Source organism: Phocoena sinus, chromosome 20 (genome assembly GCF_008692025.1).
Source record: "Phocoena sinus isolate mPhoSin1 chromosome 20, mPhoSin1.pri, whole genome shotgun sequence".
In the NCBI taxonomy this organism is placed as follows: domain Eukaryota; kingdom Metazoa; phylum Chordata; class Mammalia; order Artiodactyla; family Phocoenidae; genus Phocoena; species Phocoena sinus.
Window position 1 is genome coordinate 36604344 of NC_045782.1, and position 25750 is coordinate 36630093.

Genomic DNA, 25750 nt, shown 5'->3' on the forward strand with positions numbered 1-25750 from the left:
TTGAAAATAAAAATAAAGTGGACTTTATTTAGAAGATAAAGGTGGTGGTATCAGTTTTGGTTAATAAAGTTGGGCTCAAGTGTTTTAACAGGTCTTTACTGCCATCACAGACTGGCATGCCAAGGGCATTCTGAATGCCAATTACAGACTGAAGTTGTTTCAAAATCCAAGATGCTGTCAAAATCTGATGATGGAGCTTGGATTTAGATTTTTTTCTTAAAGTTGGACTGACACATTTCTTATATATGAGTGACTAGATTACTTGGTTCTGAAAATGAAAACACTACACTGAGCAGTTCCCCTCCTCCACAAGTCCGTAAGGCAATGTTGCAGTTGCCTCTGACAGCCAAAATCTCAACATTTCAACAGGGGAGCTAAGAGGAACTGGGAAAATGAAAAGCAAAATTAATAAATGTAATTGATATAGGCAGCTGCCACTTGTGGCAAACCAAAGCCTAGTCCGATGCCTATTTTCTTCACATTTGCACTGACATCTTACCAGACGGTAACTACATTCTTGAAGGAATGTGCGAAGACTAGAGTGGGGAAGGCCCAGACAGTGAGTGGGCAGAATGCATTTTGCATCCATTTGCCTTAGGTGGTACAATTAAGGACAAATACCTAGTGGGAAGACCCACTAGCCAAAGGTAACTAGAAAAGAGGGTAATAAATGCATAACCAGTGCAGAGTAACTGCGAGGCACCAAGACCACAGTCCAACCAGCCCATTTTCCTCCTCTCCATCACTGAATGGATCTGGGAGAAAGCATTAATAACAGCACTTGTCAACTGCTTCCCTGGAACAAAACATGACAAAACACACGGGTTTTGTTTTCATTATGGTTCTCGGTGTACTTTATTCTCCTGCTGTCTAGCTAAGCAGCCCACACAGGACAGAAATGGGTAGCACTGAGGAATGATCAGATTTTTTTTTCTCCCCAATATTCCTGCCCCCTCCCTAAGCCCTGACCAACCCTTGTCAGGAATGGTTAGTATATCACCCTTTCCCTCAAGAACAACTAAAATTTAAACAAGGCATTATAGGGCCAGGTCTCTTCAGAGGGCTCAGGAGCTGGTGTGAGCTCTTTATTCACAATGGAGTGTCTTTCCTTCAAACACCTGGATTTTTTTTTGTACACTGGTTCATAGATCGGCACTTGACTTTGAACCTGGCACCAAAAGGCACAATATCTGATACCCTGTACAAGAGCTATTAGAGATGCTGCCGTATGGATGGGCAAAACTGAGCCAATCCCGCTTATGAATGGAAGGCTTGAACAGGGAGTTGGCAAAGAGAAACATGTAAGCCCATATTTTTTGCTAGAATGGAAATGAAAGTGGGAAATTAAGGTCTTTTTAATCCTCCAAATACCTGGAAGCAATTTAAAAATCTTTCTTGGTGCTTTTGAAAGCAGCATATTCAAAATGCCAGCAAAAACTAATAACTGCAGAACCAAAAGGGGATCAAAGCTTACCAACATCCCTCCTTATTGCTGAAAAAGTCTAAAACCAAAATTCAGGGTGCCCTGTTTCCTTGTAAAAGGGAAAATAATTAAGTCTGATTTATCATCATAGCACATCACACTTTAAAAAAAATATTACAGCGTGTGACCAGGGGAATGTTTTGACACCATTTTATTAATCTTCAACTTCAGTGGAAAAATATAACCTTTTTCAAGTGCCATTTTCATCACAAGAGTTCTAGCATATATATATATATGTGTATATATATATATACACACATATATTCCTTTGTTTTGATTACTTGGTTTTGAAGTGCAGCAAGAGACCAATACCGCATTATAATCAATCAAATAAAAGAGAACAGAAGGCCAAGCAGTTTCCAAATGGTTATTTTATCAGATTGTTTAAACATTAAATTTATCCTTGTTTGCAATCCAAAATAGTTACCTGAAATTTGCTGTGTTTACTTTTATGGTATGTTTGTTTTCTAAACTCTTTGGCACAATTTTCTGGGGGCGTTCAGACTGCCAAGATACGTGTCAGGAGAGAACTTTTCTTTTGTGCTGCCAATTATGAGCATTTAAATTTTGGTTTGTTGGGCTGTGGCTTTCTTTTGTTTTCGAAGTCTGCATTCTTTATTTGTAACAACTGTATTTTTATTTTTTCTATATCCTCTAACTCCAGAGTTCCCCCCCACCCCACTTCTACATTCACAGTTGAACCATATTATTAGGAAAGGCGCCTTGATGAAAAGATCAGGGTGGGAGCTCTGAACCATTCGTCAGTGTTTTCCCTAGAATTAAAAAAAAAAAAAAAAAAAAAAAAAAAGAAAAGAAAAAACCCAAAAAACAAAACCTAAGAGCGTCTTTCCTTTTTTTTCGTCTTATATCTCTTGTGCTGCATCAGTAGACAGAACTTCAGTTAGTTTCATGAAATGCAACATCCTAACCTCTTTTTTTCTGGGAAAAAGAAACTGCAATGACTTGAAGTTGAGAATGTGGATACCGCCTCACTCACACACACTCATTCTCAGACTGTAAAGAATCCCTCACCCTCCTTTCAGCCAGCACGCATACAGTACCAGTACCACGTGGCAAAGGTACACCAAAGGTGGGCTTGAGACCCAGGCTCCATCTTTCTCATCAGTAGCAAAGGCCAGGATGCCTTTTACAACAAAGCACCACAGCTGAACCCAGTCCCTCCTCCTCTCCCCCAAACTAGTCATTCCACTCGGCACCGGCCAAAAGACAGAAAAGCTAGTTCTAGCCTCTCCTGGGAAGAGAGAGCTTTCTTTTTTTTTTTTAAGTAAATCCACCATTTTTCTCTTTTCCAAGATGGCCGACATTATGGTTTTCTACGAAGTCAGTGATTACTTAGCTCACTAACAGCGCTGCTGTTGATGGCTGCAGCTGCTGCTGTGGCAGGATTTTCAATGTGGTGTGTTTTCAAGCCTCACTCACTCATCCTCTCATTCCCAAACATTCAGCATCCGTGCACACTCCTCACTTCCGGGTTTTTCAAAAGATTGGAGATTTCCAGTGGGGGTCTCAGGTTATCATCCCAATGGTAACAGATCTAAAAACAGATTGGAAAAAAGGTCAATTTTTGAAATCCCATATAGCCAGTAGAGCCAAACACCTCTCTGATTCCTACAATTAAGTGCTTATAGACCTGAATGGAATTTGTCAACTTTTCAAGGACTGATTATTTTTATTATTTTCCTATGTGCCATCTACCTGCTCTCATTAGCACTTACGAAGGGTAGGAAACTGAAAAGATAAAACTCAAAATAGCCAATTTTACTGCGATCTGTGGTGTAAGATAACTCACTAAGTGAGAGGAAAATAAATTAAAACTACATTTCAAAGCAGAGGTCAGACAACTCCGACTTTGGGTATCTTCTGTAAAAGAAAGCAATGTCTCAAAGCACTGCAGTAAAGAAATAAAAGAACATGAGGAAAGAAATAAAGAGTAGAAAGAGAATTTTGGGAAAATGCCATTATCGATGACTTTATTAAGGTCCAAAATGATTTGGGGACTTCAGTGAATTCTAGTTACGTAATTTCTGTTCTTTATCACCATGAGGAACCAAAAATGTGGCTCAAGGAAAGATTGGCTGCCTGACCCTTCCACTAGTACAAGGCTGAGGAACAAAGGCCTGGCTCAGAAGCACTATATGGGAAAGAGTACAAAACAAAACACCTAAAGAAAGCCCTTGTCGGAACAGTCTAAAGAAAATGTACCTCCTCCCCAAGAAAGAAGAAGAAAGAGGGCAGTGGAGACAAGCTCTTACCAAGCTTGGTTCTTCAGTTTCCTCAGTTCTTTTGTTGCCCATGTAGCAAGGGTTTTTGCTTTGTTAGTCTTCGATCTCCGTCCTTCAGTTAACAGTTCATGGATCATTGGCCTAGCTTCTACCAATTTCAGTACATCCTTCCCAAATGCTGTACACAAGTCCCTGTGCAAAGTAAACACACCTGAAAATGGGCTCCTGGCCCTACAACAAGATCATGTTTAGAACCTTCCGAACCAGTGCTAAGCTAGCTATAGGTTTCTTGGTATTTACCTACTTTTTAAAGCTGGAAGAAATTTTAAAGATAAGTAAGTCTAACACCTGCCCTCAACAGATTAAAAAAATGAGGTCTAAAAAAGTAGAATAACTTACCCAAGGTTCCACAGCTAATTCATGGTAAAATGAGAACTAGACTCCAGGTCTTTGAGCTGCTCAAAACCAATGTTCTTTCTTCTAATGATACCTCAGAAACCCTCAGTAGAGGAGGCTAAACAGAGGCAATTTGTTGACCAACATCAGAATATGGGATGGACATAGATCTGATGCTGCTTCTATACCTCTGAGAGCTCACTTCATAAGAGTTTGGTGGGGAGAAATTAGAAATCTGGAGGGTCTGAAATGAGATTAGAGCTAAATTCTGGAATGAATTACTATCTGAGAACTCAAAACAGGACATGATGGGTTCTATTAAAGAAAGAAATCCCCTCTGTACCAAAAAGGTGGGTAATTGCCATCCAGGATACTCTCAATATTCTTTACTACACGTCTTCTCATTTTCCGTGACACATTCTATTCAGCTATCAGAAGCAGGGTATAACCTACCCGATCAGTCCAGCAGCACAAGCTACTACTCCATCTGTATGATCCTCATCTCCAGCAATGTGGTCAATGAAAGACAGAATAAATTCTACTCTGGGTTGTACCAGCATCACATCCGCTATAAAAGAAAGAGGTCTGATGAGGTTGTCCCACATTTGGCAGGACTATACCCTGTTACACCCTGTTTCAAAATTCCCAAATACTCTACTCCCATCAGGCAGGTTTTGGGCTGGAGAATTAGTTGCATACAGTTATACCAAATTGTTCTTCCTCAGATTAAGATGTCATTCTTCAAGCCAACAGAAGAGGCAGATATTCCTATTCTTATAAGCAGATATATATATCTGTAGAAGCACAAATGGAACCTTTCCTCTAAGCCTATAATGTCAAAGGAGTGAAGTACAAATATTTCCCCAATCAATAACAAAAACATCAGCTGATAGAGGAAATCTAATCCCCCCAATCCTTCAATTCAGATGCATGGTGGGGGTTAGGGAACTCCCACTCAGTGTTGGTACATATGCAACCAGCAGCAACAGCCCTGCTGGATCCCATCCCTTGCAATGCTCAAGAAATGTGAAGCAAGGTAGCTGAAGAAGCAGGGATCAGAAATAATAGTCTATATCTTCCCTCAAAGCTACTCCCTTCATTGGAGCACTGTTCCTCCTTCTCCTCTTCTTTTAAGCAATAGGTATTAGTTTACAAGTAAACTACACAATGAACACACAGCCCATTTGGCTAAGTGCACACTGGACTAAGTCAACTGGGTTGTATACTCAACGGTGTACGTTCTCCTGGTCTCCCTTCAATCCCTGGACAATTCCAGTATAGGCTTCCAAGCAGCCTTCCCTTAGCTCATTCAGATAATCCACCATGTCATAGTCTGACTGTAAGAGAAAAAGAACAGAATCTCCATCATATTGATGGCCTTTAGTTGTATATTTGTCAAAAGTCCTGCTCCTCCAGTCAGGGCTGGACTTAAAGATAGCTTTAAACTTACCTTGTCCACCTGGGCTTGGGAGGCCTGCTGAAGAGTATTCAATACAACCTCTAGATATTTTTTAAACTCTCCACCAATAGCGAGGGCAATATCACCAAACACTGACAGAATCTGTGGCTTCACAGACCTGTGGACATTTTCATTCTGACAAGGAGAAAAAAAAAATTTAGTTCTGTCCAAAGATTCAAAAAGCTTTTTAAAATAACCAACTACTGATATGTTTGGTATAGACCTTAAGGGACATACACAAAAATTAGCAATGCTTACCTCTAGATAGAGAGATTATATATTTACTTTTCCTTTGTACTTTACTGGTCCCCACCTGCCCCACTCAAGTTCCATGCATTGACCATGCATTCCTTTAATTAACTTCACATCCTTAGGTTAGAATCATCTTGTGAAAATGAACAATTCCCTTCATAAGCCCACAGCCAACATTCTGGGACATATACGTTCCCTGTCACGGATCTTGATGTTTAAGCATCATTCTAACCAATGGTAAATTAGATTGTGTGTATAGACACTCACCCCCAAGTTCTCCAGTAAGAGCTGCATCACCTCATCACAGAAAGGTAAGATGTTGGATTGCAGGGCACGGCATAAGTCTCCCACTAAGCCCACAGCCGCCAAACAAACCTGCCAAGAATCAAGAAAATGACCTCTAGAACAGAAAAGGCTGCCTGCAGGGGTAAGGCATGATTTTTTACCTAGCTACCGGTCCTTTATCACTTGAACCTAGAGTCAAAGAAGAAAAGACCCTTCCTCTCTCAGATTAGTTCATTTTTAAACAACCAATATGGCAGGAAGAGAACTAGGATTATCTAATCTATCATTAAGAAAGGACAGAAAAGACAATATTCACCAGGGATGGTGGTGGCAGAGGCGGATGGTTTACTCAAAACAAAACAAAACAAAACCCCTTCTTAGGGTGCTACTCTGATGTGTCTAATATCCTGTCCTTCACTGACTATTTCTAGTTCAGACACTCAGGGCAACAAAGTAGCTCAACCCTTGGGGTGATACACAGGGAAATACTACCTGGGCTACAGGATCCAGACTTTTGTACTACAATGACTACCAAGTATAAATGAGAATATAAATGTATTATTGTGAAAAGCACAGCTTACCTGGTACTCAGCATAATTTTTCAATCCAATGCCCAGGAAGGGTTTAAAGGCCTCCATGTACTTTAAGAATTCACCACCCAACACTGTAAAGAAACAAACTATTAGCACCACAGGATATCACAGAAGTGAACAAAAATAACCATCCTAGCTCTCCCAAAATGTATGCACTCCAGTCAAAAGTTAGGTAGAATGTGAGTTAATTACAGATTCTATCACAAAGACTTAGGGCTGCCTTGGACAAGCCAAATTCATAACTGCTAAAAGGGCCTAACTCTTATACCCTCGAGATAATGCCAAATCTCCACAGAGTGGGATTTCACTCTGGCTGAAACTACCAAGTGGTATGGCCCTCAAGGAATGCCAAGGTTAATTATGAATTGCCTGAGCCAGTGATATTGCCTCTTGTCCACCTCTTCATCTGATTGTAACATGTCCTCTTTGGAAGCCAGCTATTTTTTTGGCCTTGCCGGGCAGCTTGTGGGATCTCAGTTCCAACCAGGGATTGAACCTGAGACCACCAGGGAACTCCTGGAAGCCAGCTTGGTCTCTAGCCAATTCCATCAAGGACTTACTTAATAAGCCAGTCAAGAAAAGCTGTCTGGGTTTCATATCCAAATCAGCCACTCCAGGAACCAAAATCAACTTCTGTGCCCTGCCAGGGTAATCACATGTTGCCAGACCAGTTGCACATAGGCTCCTTATGCTAGAAATGGGTCTGCCTTAATAATACACCTTACAGGGCTTCCCTGGTGGCGCAGTGGTTGGGAATCTGCCTCCCAGTGTGGGTGGGACATGGGTTTGGGCCCTGGTCTGGGAGGATCCCGCATGCCGTGGAGTGGCTGGGCCCATGAGCCATAGCTGCTGGGCCTACGCGCCTCACTGCAGAGCCCGTGCTCTGCAGCAGGAGAGGCCATTGCAGTGCGAAGCCCACGCCGCAGCGAGGACTGGCCCCCGCTTGCCGCAGCTGGGGAGGGGCCCACGTGCATCAACGAAGACCCAACGCAGCCAATAAAATAAAGAAATAAAGAAATAAATAATTCTTAAAAAAAAAATATACACCTTACAGACCACCACTGAAGAAGCATTCCAGGTTTCTGAAGTGCTCTTTAATGTGCTTTTAATGGCCTTTCAAGGAGGCTTAAGTCAGATATGGCTTCCCCAAAGCAATTCTGCATAGTTAGACATGTAACACCCAGAAAATCAACTAATTCCTAGAACTCGATGTTTCATTCCATTCCATACCAGGCACCATATTGCGTCAACCTGAATCCAAAGCATTATAACCCAAACCAGAAGGCACCAAGTGCCAGGAAAGAAAATAGAAACCTTTACTTCCTCCATGCTTTACAGGAGCCAAACCTCAATAAAGCAAGTAGACTTTAGGGGAAAGAAGAACCTGATGAATTTGAGGTAGGTAACAGTTCCCTCCACCCCCAGAAAGGTTGCCAATCTGAGTTGCAAATTGGCTCCCCATTCACTTCAAGGAGAGTGGCAAGGCAGTTATACACAAATTTACACTTATGTTCAATCCAGCTCTGAACTGACTCAATACCCCAATAAGTGAGAAGACGGGACTATGCTTTTTTGCAGTCAAAAATTCTTCATGGCCATTGATACTCTTGCGTTCTAAAGACACTCCCTGCCCAATTTTGGCTCACTGACCTTCCACCAGTGTGCTAACTGCCATTAGGGCATCCTCTTGCACTCCCCCAGACCCAGCTGTGCTTTGGAACATCCTTAACAGGGAAGCCATGACCACATCAGAGATCTGCAAAGCATCTTGATGTTGCACTTTCCGGAGAACATTCTGTGAAATGAATAAGAGTTCAGAATCTGTTGATTCCAAACCCTTCAATCAGAACACCATACTTTTTTTTTAAAATCAATTAAGTCCCTAGGATTCTTTTTTTTTTTTTTGGGGGGGCGGGGAGGCTTTTTATGCTCAGAAGTTTTGACAGTGCAAATCATCCACAATGAAACATACATTTAAATATCTCATCTATTTCCCAATTCAGAATATAAGATGATCTTCCATAGTGCAAAAAGTCATCTCTTCTGTGTTTTATTTAAGTCTGACAAATCCTTGTCAGCAGCCTCCATAATCTAGTTGTACTGGGATGGCAGTTAAATTATTTCAGCTTTGAATAAGGAGATGTCATATTAGAGTTCTTACTCATAAAACAAAAGAGCAACCCTTTCTATAGCCTAACCCATTTACAGATGATAGTCAAGAAACTGTCTTGATAAACTGAAACCCATCTGAATTTTCCCAATTCAATATTCCCCAAACCTCCCTCCCTACCCTTTGTTTCAACTAATGTTACTGGATCAGGAAAGACCTCTTAACAGTCATGTTTTAAAAAATTACGTTTGAGTAAAAAAGAGAACGGAGTCATAGGTAAGATGACCTAGTCAGCATCACTCAATTCTAAAACCTAGTACCCACCTAAGCACTAGACAAGTTCCAAGGTTTTCCTGTTCTTGGATAAAAAAGGGAATAGCTCCTCAGCCACGCCATGACTCCAGTCACGAGCAAGGAGTTAACAGTTTAATTTTCCCAGTCTCTCCTCAGAAAAAGTCTACTGTGAACACCAAATACTACAAATTATAATAAAGTTTCCAAGAGCAATTGTTTCAAAAGATGATGGTAAAAACACAAGGCTGTATTTTTAGCTCAGTGAACCATAGCTGGGAACCAAATCTGACTGGGCTACACTTGGACAACCCAATGAAAACCAGACTAAAAGTTGCTAATACAAAATAGCTGCACAGCTGGGAGGACCATCACAAATGGAGTAGTTTCCTTCCCTACACTGTACAAAAGACAAACTGCATTTTTATGGACAGACAAGAAAGGAAAATGGGAAATTACTCTCCTAATCAATCAGACTAAGGCCTTTTGAGAAGAGCTTCTGACCACCATCATCTATAACATCATCTTCAGAGTTCTGTGTGTACATGAACTTGTTTGTCATCCTGAGATATGATTCTCTTCCCTGGAGCTATTAAGTGATAAGGCATCATCATACCTGAAGAGTTGCGCAGAGTAAAGACTGAAGGTCATTGAACTGGATCCTATCCGACGTGCTCTGGATATGCGACTACAAGAAAAAGAAGATCATGTTCTGAATAAACACCTTCTGAAAGGGCTTTAAACTCCCTCAATGCTTCCATTTTTGCTGGGTTTGCCAGGACCACTAAATAATCTTTACTGGTGCTAATGCAGGAAAGTAAATAAGCTTATATACGTACATGGTGTTACACATGTATGAATAAACTGTAGCAAGCAATACAATTTTAAGTTGCAACAATTTTTGTATAAGCCTTATATCTTTCTGAAAACATATATGCTTAAGCACTGAAAAAAAGAGAACAGTCTTGAAACTAGAGCTCTGTGTTAAGTACCACACCCTTCCCACCAGGAACCAGGAACGCCCTCAGTCTCACCTCCATCTGGAGCACCTGCTGTAGTCGTTCCATGATGACTAGAGTCGTTTTCTGAACTGCAGGGTAACAATCCTTGGCACTGTTTTTCACAATTTCCATTAGAGATTCATACGCAGAACTCCTCAGGTTGTTCTGGTGTCCATCAGGTCTGTAAGGAACAGACAGCAAAAATCGTAAAGCCTTAACGGAGAAAGGACAGAGAAGTCATTGTAATATAGAAACTCTCTCACTGAAAATAACCCAGAAACCGATATGGTTGCAGACTTGATCTGAGTTTGGCAAACACAATACAGCCTGGAACCAAATTTTCAATCTCTGAGCCAATGACTACGTTCAATATGGTTTCCAGACCTGTTTAAACTTTAGAATGGCCCTTTTGGAAATGGGCTAAAATTGTAGGAAAAATAGTTACAAATGCTGAAGAACCCATGTGGATAATTGAAGAGGTTGCACAAGTAGCTATGAAAAAGACAACTTGGGAATTCCCTGGCAGTCCAGCGGTTAGGACCCTGCACTCTCACTGCCAAGGACCTGGGGTTCAACCCCTGGTCGGGGAACTAAGATCCCACAAGCCACGCGGTGCGGTCAGAAAAAAAAGGATATATCAATTGTCTTCATTCATCTGCGAGATGAAGAAATGAACTAGTTAAGCATGAAGAATTGATATCCAGCCCTCTTCCTAATGGTTTCTTTTGAGCATGGCTTTAGGTATAGCTTACACAAAATCACAATAATTAAAGGTTGTCCCCAACTTATAACCCCTTCAAACTACATTTCCAAAACTACATTTCATTTATAAAACAACTGTATTTAATGTCAAGTTCCTCACCCAATATCATAAATGGTGTTTAGTAATCTGGTATGGCAACTAAATTCATAATGAGAGCTACTATTTCTCTTATACCATAATCAAATACTCCTATTAACTGTAGACACTGCGAAGGCACCTCTCTAGGTCAATTACTCTCTACCTGTAGAGACATGAGACTATTTTCTGACCTTAGTTATAAACTGTACAATTCTAAGGTAGTCGAAAGTCTACATTTCTTTCCTCACTCTTATTTAAACAATCTAGAACAGGATTCTTTTAATTTTTCCTATTGCAATGTTTCTATGATTAGGTTAAACAGTCCCTACACAAGAGGCAAAAGGAGTTGGATGCAGAGACACCACTCATTTCACTCATTTCCGTGTAGTATCAGTTACCTGTCTGTGGTCTCCAAGAGCTTCTGAACTATGAGTTCAAAAGAAGAAGATAAGCAATAGGTAGCTGGTTCTTCCTGATCATCAGCTACATCTGCAGCTTCATAAGCAGCTTCAGCCAGACTGGAGAAAGCCTTAAACCCAGACAGAGTGAACATTAATTAAACTTCAAAAGAATCCCACTCCAGGATTACCTCATTTTCCCTTAAGACACCTTGGGCAGAGTTCCTTTCCAACTGATCTAAGAATAAACCAATGGCAGTGAATCCTCAATTCTTCCTATCCAGGTCATCTCAAGACAACTTAATATGTACAGCTACCCTTAAAATTAAATAAATGTATGTATGTACGTATGTTTCTTTATATTTTGTTTCTGCTGCCTAATAATCTACACACAACTCTCTAAGCAGCAGAGTATTTTCACCTACCACGAATGCCTGCCACTTCATTTCTTCTCTTTCCATTCACAGAAAGCCTCTTTATCCCACTCCTTCCTTATTTTACCTTCCTCCCCCAAACCCCAAAGGTCCCTAACAAACTACATTCAGCCTATACTGACTCAACACTGAGCTGCCTACCTTCCTTCCCTCATACCCCCTTCTCAGCAATGGTTACTTTTCATGGCCAGCAACTCTCTACCTTAATCAAAATTTCTTGTCCCCAAGCAACTGAAGAAAAAAAACCAAGTCCAGATAGTTTTCCCGCTGGCTTAACATGACTCTTCTAAATGGCTCGGGAACCAGTCACCATGAGACAACAGCTCCCACTGGGTCATGCAGCTCACATCTCCCCACATTTTAATTGAAGAAATTAGAAAGGAGATGCTATTCAGAAAAAGCCTTCTAGTGAGGTAGACTCATTTCTCTCCCACACCTCCTACTTCCTTGCCAATAGCTTGGCCAACCTCCTTATCTCACCAGGAAGAAAATCCCTCACCCAGCACACATTTGAAGCCACTCTGGGTTCAGCGCTGAGGCCCTCAATCAGACACTGCAGCAGGGGAGTCAAGTAGACATCATTGATGGCAGCTTCGGGAAGCAGTTCACAGATTCTGCCCACAGTCCATGCGGTTGTGTCTCGAACAACTACACTGGGGTCTTTCATTAATTCTATTAAGGTGGGCATAGCCTGAAAATACAACAGTTATTGGCAAAGCAAAACAAAGATTAAAGTTCATGCTGACTGATACCTCAGAAGAGGAAATACTGATGTTTGGAATTTAACTCAAAGTATCAAGATGGTTTTGTCATTTTATAAGACATGCTTATCAAATATCCAACAATATAATAAAAGTAACTGGAAAAGTGAAAAAGTCCTCCTCTCTTCACCAGATCCCAATACACAGTTTTATTAAGAGTTTGGTATGAATACTTTCAGCAATCTTTATTGAATTACTCAGGCAGAGATCCCAGGACGCAGCTGTGATGGCATTTAGCTATTCCTGAACAGTTGAGGTCTATATACACTAAGCTCAATTAAAATGTACTCTTGGGCTTCCCTGGTGGTGCAGTGGTTGAGAATCCGCCTTCCAATGTAGTGGACACGGGTTCGATCCCTGGTCTGGGAAGATCCCACATGTCGCGGAGCAACTAAGCCCGTGCGCCACAACTACTGAAGCCTGCGTGCCTAGATCCCATGCACCACAACAGGAGAAGCCACAGCAATGAGAAGCCCGCGCACCACAACGAAGAGTAGCCCCTGCTCACCACAACTAGAGAAAGCCCACGCGTAGCAACGAAGACCCAATGCAGCCAAAAATAAATTTATTAAAAAAAAAATATGGAGAATTGTTTATGATATAGCATTTAGTGAAAAGACAAGTTTTAAAACTATTTGTACAGTAAGATCTCCATCCTGTTGCACATACATGCACACTGTTATCACTGGGCAATGGGATTAAAGGTAGCTTTTTCTTTTTGGCCTTTTCTGCATTTTTCAAGTCATATGATTTTTGTAATAAAAAAAGAAATATATTTTATGCCTCACTGACAGCAAATAGCTATCCACAAGTAATCTTTGTGGATAACTATTTACAGCTTTGCTTTTAAAATAAAGGCAAGGGCTTCCCTGGTGGCGCAGTGGTTGGGAGTCTGCCTGCCGATGCAGGGGACACGGGTTCATGCCCCGGTCCGAGAAGCTCCCACGTGCCGCGGAGCAGGTGGGTCCATGAGCCATGGCCGCTGAGCCTGCGTGTCCGGAGCCTGTGCTCCGCAACGGGAGAGGCCACTACAGTGAGAGGCCGGCGTACCGCAAAAAAATTAAAAAAAATAAAGGCAAATCTTCAAGCAAAAAGTTTAAATAAACAATAAATATCCCACTTTCCACCCACAAACTCCCTCAGCTTCACCTGTATAACTAGTGGTTTGAGCTGATTGGGCTCTGGTCCTTCCAAGATACAGCCGAAAGCCATCACTGCTGCATCCCGGTACCGCCAATCAGGGTTCTTGATGTGTTCCTTGATGAAGGGGAGGACGTGCGGGACAATGTCATCTTCACAGCAGGTGGCCAGGAGCATGAGGCACACCCCAGCTGCTTTGCAGGGGTTCCAGTCGTCGTCATCATCATTTTCATCCTAGTGAAAGAATGTGGCACTAATTAAGTTTTTGTTCAAAGAATCACTTTAACTCAAAAGGCCCTCTGACTACTCTCAAATATCATTACAACTTAAGCTTTGGGGAAGTAAATAAAATATAAAACCTTCATATCTTTATCCCTTCCACAAAGATTCATCACAGCACAGCCTTTGTTAAACAAGATGTAGATAGAGGGAAGATACTTCTTAGCACTATACAATGAGATGAACAAACTCCAACTACATGCAATAAGGATGAATCTTGAACACGTAAAGTAAAAAGCAGGACAAAAGAATATATGCTACTTGATTCTAGTTATATAAAGTTCAAAATCAGTCAAAATCTATGCAGTTAAAGGTGAGGGAGGAGTTAATGACCAGGAAGAAGACACTGGGGGGATGGGGGTGGGGAGTGTGGTTCTGGTGTGCTAGTAATTATTATTTCAATAAAAAGTTAAAAAAGATTCCATTCAGATCTCCCTTGAAACTAGAATTCAAGGTATATCCTTCTTATTGTGGCCGTTCACACCAGAGTAATTTAAGGCAGGCTGCTTATGCAACTTCAGAAAATTATATACCTAAAGAATGATTCGTTCCCAAAATGAGAAAAGCACAACAAAAATATACAAAAGTGAAAATACTAAGGTCAAAGATAGAAAAACAACAACTGTAAAACTAAAAGATGAGATGAAAATTTAAGGGAACACCCAGTCCATTTCAAACTAAGTGTATCTCTATTTATCTTTCAAGATCGCTCTATTAAGAGGCATGTACTTCCCTAAAAACAAATTACATTCCTGTGTATGAAGAAATTTTGCAGTGCTCAAAGTTACAACGTTGTTTCCTCAAAGCGCTGCCAGCTCTTTGATAATATTTCACATGCACCAGGAGAGATGAGGTGACAGAAAGAATCTTTCCAAACACCATACCAAGAAAAACGGTGATGCATGAAGCCAAAAGGGAACAATGGCAACCAAGATACACTTCTTGTAAGATAATTTCTCTACTTACTCATTAAACCCACATCCCTCATGAAGTCTTGCTACAGTTATTTTGTCAGGCTGATCAAAAACTATTCAGAGCCTAGAGGATCTTACAGATCCAGCTCAGCTCTTCCCGAGGCATCTATAACAGAACATCAACTAGTTCAAGAGTTGCTGAGTTCCTTCGTGGCAACTGTTCCACAGCAAACCAACCGTTAACAAGGCTTCACAGCTCACCTGGCTAGGTTTGGAAGGTAACTCACCTGTTTAGTTAGTGTCTGTGTGAGGATTGGAACCAGGTACTGTAGTGCTCCCTTGGCATAAAACTTGCTGGTGTGCTCAGGGGGCCGTCCTTGTTCTGCTGCCTGAGGAGAAACATAAAGCAAATTCTGGACAGCAGCAAACAAGCTATGATACTAAAGGTATACAGTGAGAGCTGCCCACAGGTCTGTACAGAAATACATGGAGCACATGGTAACATGCAGTGTGTGTGGTCTTTGGAGGCGCTCATTTTTGGGCTACTTCAATGAGATTCTTTTAGGCCATACATATAATCTACCTTTAAGGACCAAGGCAACCTTAAGAATTATATTCTTTTTTCACTAAGTGACCTCTGGACGAAGAGATGTATGAAGCTTACATAAAGATGCCAAAGATTGTGCTTTTTGTAGGACATAAAGACAATCAAGGTTGGAAACAAAGCTTGAATTTGAATTTGCGAGTGCAGAATTAACCCCTTTCTCCGTATCTAATTCCTTCACCAGAGTTAGTAAGCTATCAATTATACATCCCATGCTTGCATTAGGCCTTCCAAAAGAAAATAATTCAGCATCAGATGTCATCTGGTTAAAATGTGACTTCCTGCTGCCCCCTTGTGTTCACAGTACTAGTATTTTCAACAAATCCTGACTGGTAAAAACAGGAGATGCTTCATTCCTGATCTGTCTCCCTCATGAGGGCCTTTGGCTAGCAGAAAACCCCAAATCTCTACAAATGGAGATACCCTCTAAGCCCGGTCATAATAAAGCTCTCCCAGAGGAAAAATAATATCCACAAAAGAGGTAAGTCCCAAAGCCCAGTCAGAATGACAGCTCTCCCACCACATGGACTCTCCCAGGCTCACCTCTGAAGCTTCAATGGCCAAGTCCATTTCCTCATCACAGACATTGGACCAGAATTCTATCCCTTGTAGGGCCACCTCATCAATGTCACTTTTCATTGCTTCAATTGTGATCTTAAGAGAGAAAACACAACACCCCAGGCCCCAAATAAGTGCTGGTTCAAGTTCGACCCCTCCTATAACCACAGATACTCAAGTTTCAAAAATGTAGATTTATGAAAGCTAGGTCTGAAATGAAAGGTAGGAAAAAGAAAGAGATTTTTAAAATATACTCTTCTTATTAGTACAAAGGTAGCACAAGTTTTCTTCACACACTGCTGATGAACTTAAATCTAATACGCAGACTCAGAGAATTGCCTTGATTTCACAACATTAAATAATTACAGAACTGACGAAACATCAACTAAGAATAATGGACTTTTGCAATCAGCTCTATGCTCAACTACATAAAATAAAAATACTTACTGCAAAAAGAGCAGGACCCATATATGTCTCCATGTACTGATAATATAAGGACATTATCTTCACCAGATTCTGTAAGGCAGCCACTCGTACCTTTTGCAAACATCAGATTAAACAGTTTACTATTTAGTTTAATAACAATGCAATCTGACAAAGGGAAATAACCACTTCACTCAAATGGGTTAATAATCTATAGGGTCAACTGAAGTGTATTTCCTTTCCTTCTTTTTTACTTTAAAGGTATCTGTGGAACCCCTGGCAGGACTAAACCCACTAACGCCCTCAGACTGGATGTTACTCCCACCGGCTTCAAGGGTCAAGGTTTAGGTTACTGTAATAGGAAAGCTGTTTCAATGGCTACAATGGAAAACAGTCACTTGAACAACCTACAGCAATTAAACAGCAAGGCTGGGCTTCCCTGGTGGCGCAGTGGTTGAGAGTCCGCCTGCTGATGCAGGGGACGTGGGTTCGTGCCCCAGTCTGGGAAGATCCCACATGCCGCGGAGCGGCTGGGCCTGTGAGCCATGGCTGCTGAACCTGCGCGTCTGGAGCCTGTGCTCCGCAGCGGGAGAGGCCGCAACAGTGAGAGGCCCGCGTAGCAAAAAAAATAGCAAGGCTGATCAAAAACCATTTCTCCCTTAAATCTTTTTTAAGAAGGTGACAACTTCCATCATGTTAGCTTTCCAAGGACTATTCTTCCCTCTTCTCCAATTCAGTGAAGAAAAATTCTTATTTAATAACAGCATTAGTCAAACCTATTTCTGAAATCACCAGATTCCAACATTTCAAACTACTATGTTAGAGTTGGCATTTCCTAGGAAAGACAGAAGACAAATTTTTCACATGATCTCTCACTTACCCTTGTATCTGGACACTGTGTGGCTTCACAGACCACCTGCATAATAAAGTGCCTTTCGGACTGCAAAAGAATAAAAATAAAGAAAATGAGAAGAGTATAAACCACATATATGAAGATTACTAGACTAACCCTTCAAAGAAAACTCTCACTCCCTCAGGGACCCACACAACCCTGGACCAATCAAGCAGGTTTTCCCGACACAGTAATGGGACTATGAAGGCTCTACAGAGTTTGCCCCCAGTGTCTACTATATGACCTGCCCTCTAAGGAGGTCCTGAATCTTTTAATCCCCCAAATGACCTTCACTAACAAGACTTGAGGAAGGAAGCATACAGGAAAATGTAGGTCACAGGATTGAAATAAAGATGGCTAAAACAAAACAAAAAACCCCCCTACAATTAGGAAAACCCCCTTCCTTGTATTTAAAATTTAAGAGAGGGACTTCCCTGGTGGTCCAGTGGCTAAGGCTCTGCACTCCCAATGCAGGGGGCCCGGCTATTGGTCAGGGAACTAGATCACGCATGCCGCAAGTAATATCCCACATGCCGCAAGTAATATCCCACATGCCGCAACTAAGACCCGATGCAACCAAATAAATAAATATTTTTAAAAAATTAAAAATAAAAAAAATAAAATTTAAGGGAATTCAAACAAACCCAGATCAAATGTGGTAAGATACAGGAGAAGACTAATGAACTACATTTTCCAAGCAATTAGAATTGCAGTTTGCTTTCGTTTCTTGGACCTCCCTACTTTGTCCACTCTAAGGCCAAGAAAAGGCAAAAAGCCCAACTAAAGCGTCAACAAACGTGCAAAAATGCTTTCAGACTCTATCACCCAGCAATCGACTTCTGGGTATGTATCCAAAAGAACTGAAAACCACTTCTCAAAGATATATTTGTACACCCATGTACACAGCAACACTATTAACAACAGTCACAAGGTGGAAGGAAGCAAAACAAATGCCCATCAACAAACGAATATAATGGAATTATTATTCAGCCTTAAAAAGAGACTTCTGACACATGCTATAACATGCATGAACCCAAGACATTATGCTAAGTGAAATAAGCCAGTCACAAAAAGACAATTCAAATACTGTATGCTTCTACTAACATAAACTGTCTAGAGTAAACAAACTCATACAATCAGAAAGTATAAAGGTGGTTGCCAGGGATTGTAAAGGGGAAAATGGGGAGTTAATATAATTTCAGTTTTGCAAGATGAAAAAGTTCTGGAGATTGGTTGCAAAACAACGTGCATATACTTAGCACTACTGAGCTTTACACTTAAAAATGGTTAAGATGGCAAACTTCATTTTATTGTACATTTTAACACAACTAAAAATAAATAATAGGGGGAAATACTTTCAGGCAAAATAAACTTTATTTATTAATTTTCAAAAGCACTTTCCTAAGGAAGTATGAAACAGCCCAATTTGCATAATATTTTTTTTAAAAATCCCGAAGCATACTCACACTTTGGACTGCAAAAGGGAAAACCTAAACCTAGAAACATTTTAGACCACATTATTCCCAAAAGCCTGATGAGAAATGGCAAGCACCTACTACATGGCCGTTTCACACAACACAAATCTTAACTAGATGGGAAATAAATGCTTCTAAACAAGATGGTACCTTCTAAGTCATAAACTTAAAACAAAACAAAACAAAACTTTCATTTAACTCTCACGCCTCACCCTCTGAACCTACACCTTTTAATCAAGAGACACTTACCTCTTTGTCAAAGTTTGCTTTGGTGAACTCCAGTGAGTTCAGGAGTGCATTAGTAGCCGCTAGCTTCACATTATTACTAGGCTCTTCTTTCCTCATCCCCTGGATTATGGCAGTCAGAATCTCATTGGATTTATCCTGTAGCTGCTCTGGGTCCTGAAACAGCAGAGAAGTGCAGTGAATATAATAACTGAGCTCATGACTAATCAGCAGTCCTTTCAACTGTAAAAACCATTTGAGAGAGTAGCATGAGACTTTCCTGATCTTTTCCCACACATTTCCATTTAGGGACAAACCACCTGCAAAATATCCCAGGGTCTGGTAGTCCAAAATTGAACTGAAACAAGTTAAACTCATCAACTTCATCTCTGCTTCTTAGCATAATGACTCTGGGCATGAAGTAATGCTGGCTTTTTTTTTCCCCTTCTGTGCAAATGGAGATGGCAGTCTGGTGTTTTTTTCCAGGCCATCTGTACCAACTGAAGTAAAGCTTCAGAACATCTGAGGACCAAGGATCAACACCTGGGCACATCTATGGAGTCTAAGTCCAGGTCAAGTGCTGTGGACTTCTTTGCTTCATCAAATCTGTATATCAAAACAGACACCAAGAGTAGTAACCTCAGCAGCAACAACAGTCCTAGGAGGGCTGCATTTAACATACTGTGTTGTGGCTCCAGTGGTTAAACCACTACAGCAAAAGCTGGCAAACTGTTTCTGTAAAATAGTAACTGAAAAAGTAACACAGCATCCTTGGTACATTGAGGATCTTCAGAAAGCGATCAGATCAAGGAGAGGAGAGAATATCTATGCCCCTCCATACAGGGATTTCCATCTTGAGTTTGTAAACCTTAAGTCTCTTTCCTTTAGGGCATGCTTAGCAATATGAGGATAAATTAACTATCTAAATATAGAAGTCTAAAATAACAAATAAAGCAGCCCTACTTTCAAAACACTCTGCAGTAGCTTGGTTTTCTTCATGATGATAAAGAATAATTCTAATACCATGCATGTTACAACTAGAGGGAATCAGAGGTATATAAGTTAGATACAGCACTTACTATATCTTGGCAAATGTAACCAATAGCTTCCAATGTCGACTCTTTCATGTGCTCTGTGCTGTTGGGGTTTGTGACATTGGCCACCAGCTGAGGAATGAGTTCTGGCCATTGGTTCACAGGGATCTCTGCACAAGCAATACCAGCCACACACTGCGAGGCAGAACTAGGCCGGTAAGTTTCTGTGCCCAAAGTCTGCAAAACCTGTACGCAGGTACACACACAAAAAGACAAAAGATATCAATTTTAATACTACTTGAATATATTTTGCCTATCAGCATACCTCTTACATCAGTCTCTGAATTTTCTATAATACAGAAAAGTAGGAAAAGGCATATACAGTATAGGCCACCTGTTGGGAAAACAGCCAGCCTCAATACCAACAGCAGCACAATCAACACTGCCCCAGAGGCTAAAAATGAAACCAATTATCTCCTACTTCCAAATGGAATCTCCAAAGCCAGATACCTCACCTCAGTGTTCAACACAAGGTGAGAAAGTAGCAAAGGCATAGGTACAGATAAAGAATGAAGCCACAACTGACCCTGGGTTAATCATTACCATGATCAGCTAATTCTGTCAACGAACTCACTAAGAATCACCAGTCCACTCAAAAGGCAAACAGTTAACTGTTCCTGGCATGAACGCAGGACAAAGAGTAGCTGCCAGATATTCAGGCCAGCTCTGCTGACTAGGTCAGGTCACTTAGTATCCTGCTTTGTAGCTAATAATAATGAAATCCCCATCCTTCCCCCTTATACAGTATATCATCAGCCCTGCCCACTCCCAACAGCTCTACCCAATAACAGTTCTGACCGATTCTAAATGAAGGTTTTGCTCCCTAGGGCTACCAGAGCTAGACTGGACTTTAAGAAAGACTGTTATGGGGAAGGGGGCAGGGAGCAGGGATGAGATGAATTGTCCAAAAGGGCAGGGGTTGAACAGGCATTAATCCAAGTCTGACTAAGAAATCCAGGATGCCTTTATACTGTATTGCACCATCTCCTAGTACATACGTGAATCCCATTCTATCTTTAGCTTTTCTCCTTTAAATTGCTTCTAGAAGACCATTAATTAATATTACTTGAGGTGATTTAGAGACTACAAATGTCTAAATCCTGAGTACTGAAAGTTATATTTTTTAAACTAGGGGTGGCCCTAATGATAATAGTCAATTATCAGAAATAAGAGGAGTAAGAAATTAGCTCTCAACTGTGTCCAGACCCACATTTTAAAAAATAACCACCAGCACTGAAAAAGTATTACCAGATGTGCTATGAAAGGGAAAAAAGCCCAAGATAACTATTTTTTTCATGCATGAAAGCTCAATAATGTCTATACAAATTCTTACTCAAAAATTTTAAATTTGGTGTTAAGATTGATGTGCCCCCCTCCAAAGTCAACTACAGGTCCAATCATGTCTTCTCTCATTTACTATTGTGTAATTTGAGGAAAACGAGAAATTGAATGAATTCAGCTAAGTACCAAGATTTCCAGTGATTATGGGACTTCCCTGGTGGTCCAGTGGTTAAGACTCCACCCTTCCACTGCAGGGGCATGGGTTCAATCCCTGGGTGGGGAACTAAGATGCCGCATGCCACACAGTGAGGCCAAAATACAAAAACAAACAAACAACAACAAAAGATTTCCAGTGATTAATGGAATAAACTTCATTTATATCAAATTACTGAGAGGAGAATTAAAATGTTATTATATAAGGAAACCCAATGTGGACAGAAATAGCTCTACATATTCCAAAGAAGATTCAAAATAAGTTGGCTTTTGTAACCTAGTTTCCCGTCATGAGTTCCTCCATGCAAGAGTGAAGAGGGAAGGAGGTACATAATTAGAAAGAGAAGTTACTGCCGTAAAGAGCACTAATTTACCTAATGCTGACACCCAGAACCAGGAAACAGAAGATTGATGTGCAGAACCACGACTAGCACAAGTACAGACGCAGAATCCCCCCACTGGTTTCTCCTCAAATACCAAGGACCAACTGATGACTGCACGGATGTTTGACTTACTACTCTCTGTGCCTTATCCATGTAACACAGGCCACTAAAGTACCCAATTAAAAAAAAAAAAAAAAAGCATATACGTCCATATATTCTGAGTTCTTTGCTGCAGCAAGAATTATGGATTTCTAATTCACCAAGCAAATCACAAGAACTCCATAATACAACGCAACAAGTGACATTCAATTTTCCTCAAAAAAATAAATAAATAAAAACTAAAAATCCATCAGCTCACTTTTTAAACACCTTGACAAAAAGCCAGATGTCTCTAGAAGTTTCTCATTATTTGCTAAGTAGATAAAAATGTGATTAATGTCATAATCTTATTTCACAAACTCTTTGGGCTTGAAAGCCCAGGAGATCATTTAATTCCCCTTCTGACTCCACAGTGCCATGCCTAAATCACCAAACAATGAGAACTATCTACAGCAGAAGTTCAGCAAGAGCTAAGTGTTAACTAAGCTCTAAATCACTTGGATAAAGACAGTTTGAGAAAGAAGACTTGTATCAAATACTTTTTTATCTTCAAGTTAAGTTTAGATCCCAGACATCTATTGCACTGTCAGCTCCTTCCCATGTAGATGACCAAAGAACTGACATTCCCCAGGCTAGTGTGACCAAAAGGAGATGAAAGCTACTTACATAATTTTTGACTTCCCGTCGAGCATTAGCATCAATAGCAAGCCACCTCTGCTGGTACTGTGTCTTGATATCTGGATCTTTAGATGTCAAAGAATTCTTGATTTGTAGACCAGCTGCAACTCTGGCAACCTGACTGTTTCCTGGATTTGCCAGCACTCTGGACAGTTCCACAAGGAAAGTGGGCTGTTAAGATGTGAATGAATAATACCTCTTAGGAATTTTACCAATTGAGAATAGCACCAAAAAACAGGGGAAAACCTAAAATTTTTAGGACATATAATATTTCGGAAAATGCCAAGATATCTACTTCAAGATTCCTATAAAAATGTTATTTGGTACATGAGGAAGTCATCCATCTTCTCACAAAGACTCAGCATTTAATAAGGAGTTACAGGTTTTCCTATCAACATCAACTAAGAGTGCCCAAATCTTCACATCAGATCCCCCAGAATTAAAGTAAGCTTGACAATCTGGTAGAGGATTCTTCTTCACACCTAGAACAAAACCCGGTACTCAGTAAGTTGTATTTGTTAAATGAACATGTTATGACAGGGTAGAAAATAAAATTGTTACTTTTAAAATTTAGATTTAAAAAAATCTTGGTCCAAAAAGAATGACACCCAGGGTGGCTTCTGATCTCATGGAAGCAGGTTATAAGAGAGGGAAGTACTTCTAAATGTAAAACATAGACTTAGGAGGCTAGTGTTCTCTAGTTTAGTTTTCAGTGTTTCAGCAAAATGATAACAGTGAAAAAATATTTATAAGGAAAAAGTGATAACAAATATTTAGAAATAGGGGGCAACTGAAAAGATAAAAATGTCAAGGAAAATGACTTCATATTTAATAGGCAAGAGTTAACACACTAAAGGTGTGTTATTAACAATTCCTTGAGTTGTTCCTATTCTTGAGTTGTTTAAACATTACTGTAGATTCTTGAAAAGTATACTCAATCTTTTGTACTGCTCAGGTCCCCAATTCGGTTTAAAAATTTGGTTTAAAAATTTTAACACACACTAGTCTTCCCTGCAAGAAGCTCTCTCCAATGGAAAAGCTAACAGGAAAAACTAAAAGCAGATAGTTTACCACTAACAAGTCCTCCAACCACAGTGGGAAATAATTTTTAAAAGTTTTATTAATTATATACCACTAAAGAATGTTAGGAGTGTTGGGAATTAGATAAAATGTTAGGAATAAGAGAAAAGGTTCCTTGCAAATTTAGCAAAAGAAGAAAAGAGGAATATATACCAAGTGCAAATATTATCAGTCTATACTAGTGGATAAAAATCTTTTCTATGGAAAGTTAAGGATAAAAAGATTAGTAGTAAAAACTAACACATGGAAAGGCAAAAAAACCCACGAAAAACACAAAACTCCACAAAACACCCAAAAACCATTCAAAGGCAGTTTGTATAAAATAAAAATACACCTTGTCACTTTTTTTTCTTGCGTTATTTTGCCTAAGTAACACAAAAGAACACATCTGGTTACAGTGAACTATTACCTTTAAAAGATGTCTAGTATCATTCACCCTTCTCTCTGCTCCCCATCCCCCCAATAGGAGGGAATCCAAAGAGAAACATTACTGGCACATAGGTTGTTTCAACCAATACATCTCACAATTCTATACAAAGATCCAGTCTCTAGGAGACTTAACATTCATTTGTTCTGTACCCTTTAAATTTGAAAATATGAAAAACGAGGAACTTTCTTCTGGAAACAGGCCCGATCTCAAGGATGAGCCTCACCCTGTTATCTGGGTGCAGATTTAGTCTCTACTGATCCGGGGGTTCGCGGGGGGGAAATACAAAAACCCGGGTGAGGAATACCCAGTCAAGAAAGGGAGAAACACTGCCGGAAATGGGTTAAGAGGCATTCGGGTGCAGGCCTGGCCTTGAGCACAGACCAAGGGAGACTGGAAACGGTAGAGCTCTGGGAAGTAGGCGGACAATCACACGGGCCACGGGACAGGAAGGAGAAGCCGGCCCCGTTACGAACAAGGCGGGCGGCAGGGTTCGTAGCTTCCACATGGCCCCTAGGCCCGGCTCCCCCACCCCCACCCTTGCTGAACACGCAGCGCCGCGCAACCTAACCTCCCCTCCCTCCCTCTTTCTCCCTCCTGCTGCACCGCCGCCCTCAGGCTGCACGCCGATTGGGTGGCAGTCACCCCGGCGCGCCTCGCCATTGGCCAGATGCCGGGCCCGGGGCGGGACACACCCACCGGCTTCCCGATGGCGGGGTTAGGTTGGACGGGGGGGGAGGGGACGGGATGGGGCGGGGTGGGTTCCCGAGGCCTGGGCCTCCGGGAGGGCGGGAAGGCCCGCATGCAGGGGATGGGGAGACGGCGGGATGGCGGACGGGGGGGTGGTACGCACCAGGTTCTCCACGGCCGCACGCTCCAGGAACTTCTGCGCCGCTTCCAGTTCCAGCCGATCTGGGGGGAAGGAAAGTGGGAAAGGGGACAGGGTCAGAGGGGCCAGGGCTTCCCCTCCCCCCATCCAATCACCTCAGTTCGACCCCCGGCCCCCGCGTCCTACCGGGAGACACGGTCTTCTCGAGGATGGTGATAAGCTCCATGGCGGAGATGGTGGCGGCGACTCCTCTTAGGACGACGGCCCGGCCTCTCGGGCGGCGGCTCTAACTGGGGATGGGGGTTGGGGGTCGGGTGGGTAGGGAGGGTGGGGTGGGGGGCGGGGGTCACCACAAGCCCATTCACCGGCTCCCTCTTGGTATTCGCTCCAGCTCCCCTTCCTTCCTCCTTTCCGTCTTTCCTCCCTCCTAATTTGCTACTGGCGGCGGCGGCAGCTGCTCCTCTGACGGCGGGGGAGGGACCCCGGGGGCAGCTCAGAGCGCGGCTGGTGCTCGGGTGGCGGAGGGAGAAAGAAGGGAAGGGAGGCTGTGAGTTAACGGCGGCTCGCAGGGAGGGAGAGAGGGGGAGGGAGGAAGGCGGAGGGATATTC

At 41.5% G+C, this 25750-nt stretch overlaps 1 protein-coding gene across 2 annotated transcripts; it reads right to left on the minus strand.

Moving 5' to 3' along the window:
• KPNB1 (karyopherin subunit beta 1) lies at positions 1–25716 on the minus strand. Of its 2 annotated transcripts, XM_032615882.1 has the most exons (22): positions 25328–25675; positions 25166–25224; positions 22794–22976; positions 20137–20337; positions 19082–19234; positions 17346–17405; positions 16490–16579; positions 16028–16138; positions 15168–15269; positions 13697–13921; positions 12286–12477; positions 11353–11483; positions 10147–10294; positions 9729–9800; positions 8362–8506; positions 6700–6782; positions 6101–6208; positions 5573–5716; positions 5354–5459; positions 4576–4690; positions 3757–3918; positions 1837–3038 (listed from the first exon to the last, which is right to left on the minus strand). In XM_032615882.1, coding segments are annotated over exons 1-22 (2631 nt in total). In that variant the 5' UTR covers positions 25368–25675; the 3' UTR covers positions 1837–3037. The 2 variants fall into 2 exon arrangements, with proteins under 2 accessions (XP_032471772.1, XP_032471773.1); XM_032615881.1 differs by having other exon boundaries at positions 1–3918; positions 25328–25716.
• Between the last annotated feature and the right edge of the window lie 34 nt (positions 25717–25750).

Excerpts from the sequence above, each read along its gene's own strand:
- KPNB1 (XM_032615881.1), bottom strand. The coding sequence starts at position 25,367 with ATGGAGCTTATCACCATCCTCGAGAAGACCGTGTCTCCCG. Across the intron at positions 12,478-13,696 it reads TCAAACCACTAGTTATACAG|GCTATGCCCACCTTAATAGA; the intron begins GTGAAGCTGAGG and ends TTGTATTTTCAG. Across the intron at positions 8,507-9,728 it reads TACTCTGCGCAACTCTTCAG|AATGTTCTCCGGAAAGTGCA; the intron begins GTATGATGATGC and ends TTCATTTCACAG.